Source organism: Eublepharis macularius, chromosome 6 (genome assembly GCF_028583425.1).
Source record: "Eublepharis macularius isolate TG4126 chromosome 6, MPM_Emac_v1.0, whole genome shotgun sequence".
Classification (NCBI taxonomy): Eukaryota; Metazoa; Chordata; class Lepidosauria; order Squamata; family Eublepharidae; genus Eublepharis; species Eublepharis macularius.
Window position 1 is genome coordinate 26,347,069 of NC_072795.1, and position 14,211 is coordinate 26,361,279.

Here is a 14,211-nt window from a genome sequence, read left to right on the forward strand (position 1 = left end):
ATCGTGTGAACTCGAGAATTGCAACCCAGAGGAAACTACCAAGGGATGTGATTGTGCAGTTTACAACTAGAAATATGAAAGAGAGGATTGTGACCAAGCAATTTCAAGATCCATTGGAGATTGATGGCAAGACGATTATTATAATGAAGGAACTGCCCAGATCAGTGTTATTGGACAGGAAAAAATATAGAGTGCTAATTCAGACTTTGAAGGACATGAATATCAGATACAGATGGGAGTTACCGGAAGGAGTGTCCTTTGAGTTTGGAGGGGCAAAAAAACGTATCAGATCTGAGCGGGAGATGGAGAGATTTATCAAGGACAATGAAAAAGACTTACCAACAAAACCATGAATATGGAGTGTAAAGTATTATCTTGGAATATAAATGGACTAAACTCACCGAATAAGAGAAAAAATATTTTTCATTGGCTACTAAAACAAAAATGTGATATTGTTTGTTTGCAGGAGACCCACATTAGAAAACAGGATGTAAAATATTTAAAATCTGGAAAATTGGGCAAAGAATTTGTAGCGGCTTCCAACAAGAAAAAAAGAGGAGTGGTGTTGTATATAAAAGAGGAGCTGCAGCCAAAATTTGTTATGAGAGATGTGGAAGCTAGATTTGTAGCAGTGGAATGTAATTGGAACTTAAAGAGAGTGTTGGTAGTCGGACTTTATGCACCTAACGGTGCAAAGGAAAGCTTCTTTGAGGACTTAAGGAAGCACCTAGACGATCTTGTATATGACCAGATAATTCTTGCTGGAGATTTCAATGGAGTGACAGATTTGGAATTAGACAAAAAGACTACAAAAGCACAAAAGAAAAGAGGACTATTGCCAAAGCTTTTTTTTGAGTTGATTCAACAAGAGACTCTCGAAGACGTATGGAGGAGAGAATATCCTAAAACCAAACAGTTTACTTTTTATTCTGCAAGGCATCTTACATTATCAAGAATTGATATGATCTGGGCCTCAAAGGACTTAGCGCTATGGACTAAGGAGGTAGAAATAATGCCGATGGTAGGCTCAGATCACAACCCAATTATGTGGAAATTTGGAAAAAGGAGAAAAAGGAAAGCCTGGAGAATAAATGAGGACCTGTTACAGGAAAGTGAGAATATGGAAACACTGAGAAGAGAGACTAAGTTTTTTATACAATACAACGTGAATAAAGAAGTACCAACCAGTAAAGTTTGGGACGCGTACAAGGCGGTTGTAAGGGGCATACTAATGGACTTAAATGGTAGAGCAAGGAAAAAGAAAGAGGAGAAAAGACAAGAGATTGAGGAGAAAATAAAGGCCAAAGAAGTACAGTTAAAAAAGAGACCAGGGAAAAAGAAAATACATCAGGAAATCAAAATTCTTCAAGAACAGTTAACAGCAATGAGTAACAAAGAATTGGAGTGGAACCTTAAAAGACTGAATCAAAAAGCTTTTGAGGGTGCTAATAAACCTGGGAAATATTTGGCATGGCAATTAAAGAAGAAAAGGGAAAAGAAAATAATAAATAAAATTTGTGAAGAAAACAAAACGTATTTGGAGCAGACTACCATTAGCAGAGCCTTTTATAAATTTTACGCTAAGCTGTATAATAAAAAAGAAGTAAACAAAGAATCAATAGCATCATATTTGGAGAAAACCAAACTTCCAGAGATCTCGGAAGCTTGGAGAAATAAGTTGAACAGTGAAGTAACTGATGAGGAAATAAATATGGCAATACAATCTGCAAATCTAGGAAAGGCGCCAGGGCCAGATGGACTTACGGCTAAATTTTATAAGACAATGGCCAATGAACTGGCACCATTCCTAAAAGAGGTGATGAATGGAGTTTTTAGGGATCAAAGAATTCCAGACACTTGGAGCGAAGCGAATATATCATTGATCCCAAAAGAGGGCCAAGATCTGACTAGCGTGAAAAATTATAGGCCTATATCACTACTCAATAATGACTATAAAATTTTTGCGAAGATATTGGCGGAGAGATTGAAGGGGTGGCTCTCGGAAGTCATAGAGGAGGAACAAGCAGGCTTTTTGCCAGACAGACAAATAAGAGACAACTTAAGGACAGTGATCAATGCTATTGAATACTACGATAAGCGTTGTGACAAAGAGGTTGGTTTCTTCTTTGTAGACGCTGAAAAAGCGTTTGACAATTTAAACTGGGATTTTATGTTTGCCACTATGGAAAAGCTACAACTGGGAGAAAGATTCGTCAGAGCAATCAAGGAAATCTATAGAGACCAGACTGCAGCAATTGTAGTGAATGATGAATTGACCAAGAAATTGACGATTAGTAAAGGAACAAGACAAGGTTGCCCGTTATCTCCATTGTTGTTCATTTTAGTATTGGAGATTCTGATGATACAAATTCGACAAGATGAGGAAATACGAGGAATAAAAATAAAGGACTACTCATATAAGGTCAGAGCATTTGCAGACGACATAATGTTAATTGTAGAAGACCCACTGGAGAACATGCCAAAAGTGATAGGCAAGATCAAGGAGTTTGGAGATTTGGCAGGTTTCTTCATTAACAAAAAGAAGTCAAAGATATTATGCAAAAACATGACTAAGCAGAAACAACAATTGTTAATGGAAACAACGGATTGTGAAGTAACTAGTAAGGTGAAATACTTGGGAGTTGAGCTGACTGCAAAAAATATAGATTTGTTCAAGAATAATTATGAAAAATTATGGACTCAGATAGAGAGAGACTTGATCAAATGGAATAGATTGAACCTGTCATGGTTGGGCAGGATTGCAGCAGTTAAGATGAATGTGTTACCAAGAGTAATGTTTTTGTTACAGACAATACCAATCATCAGAGACTCTAAACAATTTGAAAAATGGCAGAGGAAAATATCAGATTTTGTTTGGGCAGGCAAGAAGCCTCGAGTGAAAGTAAAAGTTTTACAAGATGCAAAGGAGAGAGGCGGAATGCAACTGCCCAATCTGAGACTTTACCATGATGCAATCTGCCTAGTTTGGCTAAAAGAGTGGATGACATTAAAGAATAAGAAACTATTAGCCCTAGAGGGATATAAAAAAATTTTTGGATGGCACGCATACCTATGGCATGACAAAGTAAAGGTCAACTCGATGTTCCTGCATCATTTTGTAAGGAGAAGTCTATATACAATCTGGAAGAAGTACAGAACTTACCTACAAGAAGGAACCCCCTTGTGGGTGGTTCCATATGAGGTGATAGATCCGAGAGCTGTGGATAATGAACAACAATGTTTAACGTATAAAGAAATAACTAAAACTGAAGTATCTAAACTTAGAATAAAGACGCAAGAGGAACTATCACCTAACTATGATTGGTTCCAGTATAGACAGATTAGAGACTTATACAACTCGGACTTTGCAAAAGGGGGCATACGAACAGAGAACTCGGAACTAGAGCAGACCCTTCTTAAAGAAGACAAGAAAAGAATATCCAAGGTATACCAAGTACTGTTGAAATGGTATACTGAGGATGAGATAGTTAAAACACAGATGGTGAAATGGGCTATAAATTTCAATAAAGAAATAACAATGGAGGCATGGGAATACTTGTGGAAAACTACAATGAAGACAACGACATGCATTAATATTAAAGAGAACATTTTCAAAATGATCTATCGTTGGTACATGACACCAAAGAAGATTGCGCTAGGGAACTTGAATACTTCTAATAAATGCTGGAAATGTAAGAAACATGAGGGCTCCCTCTATCATATGTGGTGGTCGTGTGAGGTAGCTAGGCAGTTCTGGGGGGAAATAATAAGAGAAATGAGTGAAATTTTACAGTTTCAAATAAATAAGAACCCAGAACTCCTGCTGCTAAACTTGGGAATGGAGGGAATTCCAGCCCATCATAGGACGTTGATTTTTTATATGACTGCAGCAGCTAGACTTTTGTATGCGCAGAAATGGAAAGTACAAGAAGTGCCAACTATTGAAGATTGGATCTACAAATTGCTGTATATGGCTGAAATGGACAAGATGACAAGAAAACTGAGAGATCTGGACTCAGGGCAGTTTAACACAGATTGGGAGAAGCTGAAACAATATCTGGAGAAGAAATGGGAGGTGGGAGGAAAACTGTGGCAGTTTGAGAACTACTGAAGTATAATAAAAGTATAAAAGAGAGGGGTGACTTTACCGGGGGAGGAAGAGAAATGTGAATTTATAAGCAGTTAGATTAATTGATTGAGATATATATAGATATGTATAGGTCAACTGATAGAGAATAATTAATGATAAGGTTTAAACATGAGGATTGACTAACTAACAATATTTTCTTTTCTTTGACAAGATTTATATGCACCAAACTGAATGTATAGAAGAGTTAAATTGATTGAGTATTTGAGGAGCTATATAGAATTACCATAAAAAGTTGAAATGAGTAATATATAGAGAACAAATCAAATTGTTTGATTTAAATGTGGGAAATTTTTATGGTTTATGATATATAGGTTTATATAGAATTATTCAAAACTGGAAAATGGGATAAATTGTTTATCTAAAGACGTATAGTTTGGGTGTATAATAATTAAAGGAGTTAATGATGCACTGCTTAATATAATGGAGAATGTATATCTGTTTTAGACAGAGGAATTTAATAGAAGTAAGGGAAAAGGGACAGAGGGTGGGAAAGCTGTTGGAAGTCAACAAAAGGGGGGGAAAGGGAGGGGGTTAGAAACGAAAAATTAGGGGAAAATTGACTGTAATGTAAAAATAAAAATGTTCTAACCCAATAAAAATTTTTTCAAAAAAAAAAAAATGTACACACGACGTCATTATAAAATATATTTTAAAAAAAAGAACTAGGAAAGTCCAGAAATGGAATGGCATCACTTATTAGTGAGGCTATGCCCCACTATGGTGTGGGATGAGCTAGTGAGCAGGACTAATGTGGCCCATTCTGCTGCCCATTAAACATTTTGCGTGAATCATTTCCCAGCAACTCCCTCCTCCAAACTCACACAGACCCTTACTTTCTCCATAAACAATGCCCTGCAAGGATGACAATAAAAAACAACCATTTTAGTACTCTTCGAGGACAGGGTAATTCAGCAGACCAGGGAATGGTACAGATACAAAGACACACCACCCCCATATTCTAATTTTCACTTTAGCACTCCAGCGCTAAAATCAGCATGTTTCTACCTGCTTAAATCGGAGGAGATCCCAACAAAGTTAGCTAAAAAGGTAAGTATTATCCAGTCCCTTCTGAATGATGCTGCATTTGCAGAAAGCAGATTACTGCCTGATGTGGGCGATCTGTCTTGGATAGCTCCTCAACATGTTCCTTTGGTTTTCTAGAGACAGGCCAGCACAGAACCTGGTTTAACATCCCTTGTCTTAAAGCATAAGGAGGGAAATCTTTACCAGGGAGTGTAAGAAGTACAGCCCCGGTTTAGGTTTTGAGTTGAACTTCCCACTTCAGCCTCGAAGCTCACTAAAGTACCCTTGAACAAATCACTCCTTCTTCTTCTCTCTCTCTTTCCATCAGCCACGACCACACAGACATGCCTGGGGAGGGGCAGCCTCCTCGAAGGGTTGCCAACTCTAGCTTGGGAAATTCCTGGATCTTTGGGAGTGGAAAATTGGGGGAGAGGGCGAACCTCAGCAACTATTTTCTCCCGAGGAACTGATTTCTGTCGTCTGGAGATCAACTGTCATTCCGGGGGATCACCAGGCTCAGCCTAGAGGTTGGCAAGCATAATGCTGCCCATGGGGGATTCTTGCAACGTACCAAGGGCAAAGCCAAGGTGTGATGGGGAAGCGGTGGGCACCGGGCTGCCTGCCATCCCCTGCCGTTCCCCCCTCCCCAAACTCCGATTCTCCCCCACCTGACAGCCTCGCCCCCCACCCCCGTCTGCTCCCTAGGAAACCTGTCTTCTCCGCACAATCGGACTGCAGTGCTGCAGGCTCCCCTCTTCCCCGCCACCCTCCCCAGCCAGCACTGAAGCACTGGGAGACCCCCCCCCCTTCCCTCTCCCTCCTCCAAGCCATTGCGATGCCTGCCTGAGGCTGGGGCGAGGAGCTGACCTGCTCGGTCATTTCCTCCGTCGCGCAGCGCCCCCGCCCCAGAGCCACCCGCCCGCGCCCCAACAGTAGCAGCGGCGGCGGCAGCAGCGACCACCCGAGGGAGAAAAGGATACCAGGCAGCGGCGAAGCGACCGGGAGGCCGATGTCCCAGCGCCGGGGGACCCCGCCGGGCTCTTCGCAGGCGGCGGCTGCAGGAAGCCCCCCGCCCCAATGCCGCCGGCCAGCCGGGCGCGCAGCTCCAGCCCTCCTGCGCGTCGCCGCCGAGGGAGCCACGCGGTCGTCCTGGGCAGCGGCAGCGGCGGCAGCAGCGTAGAGAGCCGGGGCGGGAAGGCGTCGGCGGCGAGGCGGCGCGTCGGCGGCCGCGTCCCCCTCCTTCTCGCCCGGGCGCCATGCCTCGCTCGGCGGCGGCTGCTTCGCCTTCTCCCCTAAGGGGCTCCTTCTCCGCGCCCGCCCTCGCCGTCGCCCCGCGCAGCCGAGAAGGGAAAGGCCAGCCGGGCGGAGGGATTGTTCTCGCCGGCGCTGCGGCGACTGGCCGGGAAGGCTGAACGGGACGCGGGGCGCCTCGTGGCGCAGGATGGAGCCTCCACAGCGGCCGCTTCGGGAGCGAGAAGAGGAGCCGGGCGAGAGCGTCGCCCTCGCCCTGCCGAGCCCCGCCGCCCAGGGAGAGCCGGCCGTCCCCTCGCAGCGACCTCGGCGCGGAGCGAGTTAGGTATTCCCCGTCCTTCCTAGTGGGGCTTTTCGAGAGATCGCGACCGGATTGCGGGGCTTGGCGTGTGAACGCGTCCTGAGATCCGGCTCCGTTGCGTTTGCTGGGGTGCCTGGCAAAGGAAGTCTCCCCGTTCCCCGAGGGATCTGGTGGGGGAAAACAACTGATCGCTACCTTTTTTTTTAAATTATCACCCACCCTTTTCTCTTTATGCTCGGGATTGATCTGCGCCCCCTCCCCAGAAGCATCCGCTGATCATTTCTCTACCCACCCCCTGCTTCAAACGCATTATTCCCTTCGCCCAACTCTGTGCCATCCTATGCAGAGTTCCGCCCTTCTGACTCCATTGAAATCAGTGTGCTTCGAATGGTGTAAATCTGCTTAGGATAGCACTGTTTTATTTTTAATGATGCGGTTTTTCCCCCCTTAATTAGCATCGCTTCCATATTGCAGTAGGACTTGTTCGAAGGCGCGCTGCTGCCGAGGAAGCGATTGGAGGGGAGGGGAAGAGCTTGGACTGAGGGGGGATCCTCGACCAAGGAGGAGTTGTGGGGAGAGAGGTAGGGAAAAGGGGTGCGAGCAGATTTTCGTCTGAGCTTATCAACGGTTCTCTAACTCAGAACCTTTACCGATCCTCGACTCCTGTTCTGCTGGTAGTGAAACCCCAGATTAGGGAGCGTTGGGGAGGGAACAGCATCATTCCTGTAAGGCAAATCCCCAGGCTTTATCTCCAAGGCATATAAAATTGACACCTGTCTCCCCACACCTGTCTCCGTAACTCAGCAGATTAGGAAATTCCACTCCATCCTACCTTCAGCGTTTCACCTTGCTCTAAATAAAGTTGGTTTGCTAGGTATTTTTTTTTAAAGCACTCGATTTTCAAGGGACTGTTTTTTTTTTAAAAAAAACAAAAAACCTGGTTCCTGAAAGGGAAAAGTTAAGAGGTGGAGTGAGGGCAGGGAAATTTGGAAAGCTTTAGATAAACATACCATCTGCTTAAAATGAACCTGAGCCAGTAACTTGAGCTGAGTTAATCTTTGGGAAACCGGGAGAGACTGAGCATCCACAGTGATAGATCCACTGGTGTGGGAGTAGCTGTCCTTATTAGAGAATCTTCTCTGTAATCACTAATTGTTACTTTCATACTTCCTTATTTTATTTAGTTACCTTTCTTTGAGATCCCTCTTCTAGGATCCAGACAGGATTGGGGCATAGATTTCCCTTCTCTTGTGCCAGGTGGCATGTCAGTGTCAAGTCAACAGTGGGGATGAGAAATCAAAGAGGGGAAAAGGGGAGGGATTAGGTTAAGTAGGAGAAGGAGTAGGTGGCAGGGAAGGGGTTAACCAATACCCTCTTTGACTCTCTGTGGGAAGGGAAGGAAGGAATGCAAAATGTTCCATAGTCACCCAAGTGGATCCAACACTTGGCTGGGAGCTTTTCTTTTTTAAAAAAAAAGCTAGGAAAAAAACACAGGAGCCTGTTGGATATAGTAGGGGTGGATCGAAGCCTTTTCAACTGCAGTAGGGAGAAAAAGTGGAGAGGAAACGGGGGGGGGGAAAGATGGGAAAAGGCATGGGAGAGAGAGCAGGTCTTATCCAAGCCCCCTCCCCCCTTCATTTCCCTCTGGTGGGACAGGTTTAGGGGTGATGAAGAACTGCAGGCATTGGCTGGAAAGAGCTAACTAAGCCTCTGAGTTTGGAAGCAGCAATGTACGGATAGTTTCTTGATGTATGGTGGGAGGGGATGGATGCCGTCTCCCCTTAAGGATTGCACCTCTCAAGGATTTACTGGGCATGCCAGGTTCAGGGGACTTTCCCGGGTTTTCAGTTTCCTTTTATGGGATATTTTTAAGGGGGAAGAGAGGAGACCAATTCCCTCCTTTGGTTGTTCCTTCCTTCCCCTTGGTCTCCCCCACTGGTACTCCCCCGGATAACACATCCTCCCCCTCTTTCTTCTTCCCCCAAAGAGGAAGGGGTGGGGAAATCAAACACCCAAGCCCTTGTACAGTCAGGGCTTCCCAGACGCGCGCCCCCGACCCGGTGCCAAGTGCGCCCGCCTTCATTTGTTCCCCTTTCTTGAAGCTGGGATTCATGACGTGGAGAAAGCCTGATCCAGGGGTAACAACGCCGCACGGATCCCCACAGAGAGAAAGGAGGAGTGCAAGGGAGAAGCCCTGGTTCCGAATCTCCTGTCGTAGACCTTCCCTCCCTCCTTTCGCAAAGATGAGCTGGTGGTACCCAGAGAGAGCGAGAGCAGCGGCAGCAGCCTGCAGCAGCCCCTTCGCCTCCCTCCTCCATTGACTGTGCCAAGCAGCATCTCTGCATCCTAAAGAACCTCATTGCATTCCCAGCACGTCTCATCCTTGCTTGCTTCCCCCCCCCCCACCTTTTCTTTTGCCTCAGCCCTCAGCAGGAGTATAGAACCAGAGAGAGAGAGAGAGAGAGAAACCAGCAATTCTTTTTTTTTACCAAAAAAAAGCTCTTGAAATTATTAATATATATTTTCCCCCAAGTGTGTTTGGCTATTTTTTTCCTCCTCCCAAATGTGCTAAAATCTCTCCTTCGACCCGGTAAGTACAAGCTCTTTCTGGATCTCTCCCTCTCCCCCTTTTCTGCCTGGGAAGAATATCTTTTTTAATGCAGAAGAGAAAAGAACTTAAGTGGCTGGTATATCTCCCCTCCCCCCAATAGACCGGAAAAAAAAATGTTGAAATGATATTTCGTCTCTTTCAAATTGTAGCTAGTGTTTTCCTTCCGTTGGACTCCACAGATTGCTTGATTGTAAACGGATCCTTTGGTTTTATTTCTTATTTTGTACTCCCTTTTCCCCCTGCATTTCTTTCAAGAGGTGTCTTTTTGCTTTTAGGATCTTTTTTCTTGTTTGTTTGCTAATGGGAAGGGAGGAATTCCCTTCCCCCTGCATGGGGAGGGGGAGTGCACGATAATCCATATATGTAAAGCTCTTTTACTGTGAAGAGAACAGAACTAAATACCAAGAGCCTAGCGAACCGTTTGAATGGACAGCAGTGAGGCAGGCTGCAAAGCCTGTTGTTAGGAATTCATAGTCTTTTAACAGTGATTTATGCTCTTGTGTTCGAATGGAACAGGAAGAAAGAAATCAAGGAGAGAAGGGCCACCCCTCCTCTTCCCCATAGAGGAAGCTGTAGGTCACAGGGCTCCATTTGCTTTGCCAAGTGGTAAAACCTGGTGGAGTCTTTTTCGTCTTTTACTGTAAACTGAGAGTTATTACTCCTGTGGTTAAAGTCAAGGTATCCCCCCCCCCTTCTCACTTTCAGAGTCTTTCTCCCTCCCACTGGATCACCTCTAGATTATCCTATGGGTACCATCTCCTTCTTCAAAGCCTCCCCTTGCCCTCCAACAGCCTTCAGCTGTCACTTCCCCCTTGGATCTGCGGATGGTTCAGGCATGTGCTTCCCCAAGATTAATCATCTCTAAATGCTTTAATCAGCTGAAATGACTAATATGGAGTGTGTATTTATCTGATACTATACCAGTTGCTTTAATCCATTTCATGTGCTCGGAAGATAAGGGAGGCTGTTCGGAGATGGGTATTACTAGCCTTGTACAGTGATGAAATCTTAGCTATGGGCATTTCCACAGGGATCAGGAGAACTGGAAACTTGTACTTCCCCGTTTTCTTAAATAGTGGCTAAAATAGTGTTAGTTGAACTGGATATTCTGTCATTGCAACTGCATAATGCTGAGCATTAAATGTATGTGTATTTATGAAGATATTTTCTATAGAGTGAGTGTACGTATCTGTACCACATAAAAATCTCCACTATCGACCCACCCCTTTCCCTTGTAATTAATGCAGGTGCCAAGGTAATACCATGATGACATACTGTATGCTTCATGAGCATTGGCTGTCTCTTGTATTAAAAAAAAAAATTCTCTGCCTCTCAAAAATGTAGGCCCTCTATGTTTATTTTGCTGCTTGCAATTTATCCATTACTATGTCATTTTCTAAACAGTCTAGAAGAGGGCCGGACAGGGTAAGAGAGGCAAGAAGGCCATTGCATGATGAAATGTTTTCATATCACTTAAGTTGAACGAGGGAGGTTCTGACTAGAAAGACCAGAGTTTGTTTTGTATGTTTCCCCCACCGATTGCTGAACTTGAGAGCAACCTAAGGAAATCTTGTCGGACTTATTTTGTCTTTCAGTTGCCTGAGAAAATAACTGATCAGCTGTAATCCATTTCTGTTTTGATTTCTGTTGCAGTTTTTGTAATCCATCACAACCATGAAGTCTCCAACGGCAAATCCACCCCGTAAAAGAAGAATGCTGTGGATTATTCTTCTAAGCACAATTGCCGTAGCATGGACTACTCCCATTCCCTTGATCGAGGACTCGGAGGAAATTGAGGAACCTTGCTTTGAACCTTGTTACTGTGAAGTCAAAGAAAGCCTTTTTCATATACACTGCGACAGCAAGGGATTTATAAATATTAGTCAGATAACGGAGTCCTGGTCAAGACCTTTCAAACTTTACCTGCAGAGAAACTCCATGAGGAGATTATACACCAACAGTTTTCTCCACTTGAACAACGCTGTTTCGATTAACCTTGGGAACAATGCACTGCAAGACATTCAGACGGGAGCCTTTAACGGGCTCAGAATTCTGAAGAGGTTGTACCTGCATGAGAATAAATTAGACATTTTCAGAAACGATACTTTCCTAGGATTGGAAAGCCTGGAATATCTGCAGGCAGATTACAACGTCATTAAGCGGATTGAAAGTGGGGCATTCCGCAATCTGAGCAAACTGCGGGTCCTGATTTTAAATGACAACCTTATTCCCATGCTTCCCACCAATTTATTTAAGTCTGTGTCCTTAACTCACCTGGACTTGCGTGGAAACAGATTAAAAGTGCTTAGCTACCGGGGGATGCTAGACCATATTGGCCGGAGCTTGATGGAAATCCAGTTGGAAGAGAACCCTTGGAACTGTACTTGTGAGATTGTGCAGCTAAAGAGCTGGCTGGAGCGCATCCCTTACACTGCCCTGGTGGGAGACATAACTTGTGAGACCCCTTTCCATTTCCATGGTAAGGACTTGAGAGAAATCAAAAGAAACAAACTCTGCCCTATGCTATCTGACTCAGAGCTGGTCAGCATTGGTGTCCCTCAGTTGCCCTCAAGCAAGGAGAATGCATGGCCTACTAAACCTTCCTCCATGCTGTCCTCCTTCCATTTCACCGCTTCCTCTGTTGAATACAAAACCTCCATTAAGCAGCCCAGGCCCACAAAACAGCCCAGGGCACACAAGCCACCCCCTACACCTCGAGGCCTATACCCTGCACCCAACCAACCTCCCATTGCTGCTTACCAGACGAGGCCTCCAATCCCTATCATTTGCCCGACCGGCTGCGCTTGCAGTTTGCACATCAACGATTTGGGCCTGACAGTCAACTGCAAGGAGAGAGGGTTCCACAACATTTCTGAGCTCCTGCCCAGGCCTGTCAATGCCAAGAAATTGTACCTGAGTGGAAATTTGATACAGAAAATTTACCGGTCTGATTTCTGGAATTTTTCTTCCTTGGATCTCCTGCACCTTGGGAACAACCGCATCTCCTATGTGCAGGACGGGGCATTTATTAACCTGCCCAACCTGAACAGGCTGTATCTGAATGGCAATGACATTGAGCGACTGACCCCAGGCATGTTCCGGGGGTTGCAAAGCTTGCATTACCTGTACTTTGAGTACAACCAGATCAGGGAGATCCAACCTGCCGCCTTCAGTCTCATGCCCAACTTGAACTTGCTCTTCCTCAATGACAACCTCCTGAGGACCCTGCCGACTGATGCCTTCGCGGGCACCTCCCTGTCCAGGCTCAACCTGAGGAACAACAAATTCCAATACTTGCCCGTCGCTGGTGTGCTGGAGCATCTCAATGCCATTGTACAGATTGACCTGAAGCTCAACCCCTGGGATTGCACATGCGACTTGGTGCCCCTCAAGCAGTGGATCGACACCATCAGCTCAGTCATTGTGGTGGGAGATGTTCTTTGTGCTAGCCCGGAGAACCTCACCAACAGAGATATCCGCTCTGTGGAGTTGGATGTGCTGTGTCCAGAGCTGTTGCATGCCGCCGCCTCACCAGCCCCACCGGCATGGGGCCACCCAAGTCCCACCAGTCCCTCTCCCTATGAGCTGCTCCCAGCAGGAGGAGGCCCCGTGCCACTCTCCGTGCTCATCCTTACTCTACTGTTACTGTTCTTCTCTGCTGTCTTCATTGCTGCGGGCCTTTTTGCCTTTGTCCTGCGCCGACGGCGCAAGAAGCTACCCTTCCGGAACAAGCAGCGGCAAGAGGCGCTTGACTTAACAGGCATCCAAATGCAGTGCCACCATTTGTTTGAGGAGGGAGGTGGTGGAGGAGGTGGGGGAATCAGTGCCTCTCCAGAGAAGGCACCTCCTGTGGGTCATGTGTATGACTACATCCCGCACCCAGTGACCCAGATGTGCAACAACCCCATCTACAAGCCCCGAGAGGAGGACGAAGTGGTGGTGGGAGAACCCGGGAAACCTGGGGACATCTTACTGGGAGGAGGCGGTGGAGGTGGTGGCTGCACTGGGGAACAGTTCTCCGATCCTGCTAAGGAAAGTGGGAGCAGCAGTTGCTACAGGACTTTGTTGGAGAAGGAGAAGGAGTGGAGCCTGGCTGTGTCCAGCTCACAGCTCAACACCATAGTGACCACCAACCATCACCCGCACCCGCACCCTCCTGGAGGGGGAATTGGCGGGGGGCTTCCTCTAATGGGGGAGCTAGCACTGGTGCCGCCTGTCTTCCACCATGAGAAGAATGGTGGGGTGGTGCTATTCCCCCCTAGCGGTGCCGTTCTAGACAGCAGGGAGAGGCCGCCCTTAGCCCCTCCATGCACAGTGGGCTTTGTGGACTGCCTCTATGGCACTGTGCCCAAATTAAAGGAATTGCACGTGCACCCCCCTGGCATGCAATACCCAGACCTGCAGCAGGACGCCAGGCTGAAAGAAACCCTTCTCTTCTCGGCTGGTAAGGGCTTCCCAGACCACCACCAAACCCCCCAAAGTGAATACCTCGAGTTAAGGGCCAAACTCCAAACCAAGCCGGATTACCTCGAAGTCCTGGAGAAGACCACTTATAGGTTTTGAAAAATGTCTAGCTTTTACAGCCAAATCCCTCCCCTCACAGCACCCCACCCGCTCCTCTCTCTCCCCTCCCCCCCCCACACCGCATGCTGATACTAGAGGATACAGCTCTGCGCTTTCCCCCTACCAGAAGTTGGTTTGGAGGAAGGGCCCCGACTCAGATGATCATTAATCGATAAAGTGCCTTTGCAGACTTTTGCCAGCAGATGTTAATCAATCATTATTTTTTATACTGAGAAAAAAAAACCTGAGACTTTGACTGTGCCATGTTGTCTAAAGTTATAAGAATATTATTATAATTATTATTATGGGGGA

The 14,211-nt window shown here is 46.0% G+C and overlaps 1 protein-coding gene across 1 annotated transcript; it reads left to right on the forward strand.

The window, feature by feature from the left end:
- Positions 1-11,010: 11,010 nt before the first annotated feature.
- SLITRK3 (SLIT and NTRK like family member 3) lies at positions 11,011-13,918 on the forward strand. Its single transcript, XM_054983687.1, has one exon. It carries the CDS (start codon positions 11,011-11,013, stop codon positions 13,897-13,899), a length of 2,889 nt encoding a protein of 962 aa, XP_054839662.1. The 3' UTR covers positions 13,900-13,918.
- Positions 13,919-14,211: the final 293 nt, after the last annotated feature.

What these genes read in the sequence shown, in the direction of transcription:
- SLITRK3 (XM_054983687.1), top strand. Translation starts at nt 11,011, where the DNA reads ATGAAGTCTCCAACGGCAAATCCACCCCGTAAAAGAAGAATGCTGTGG.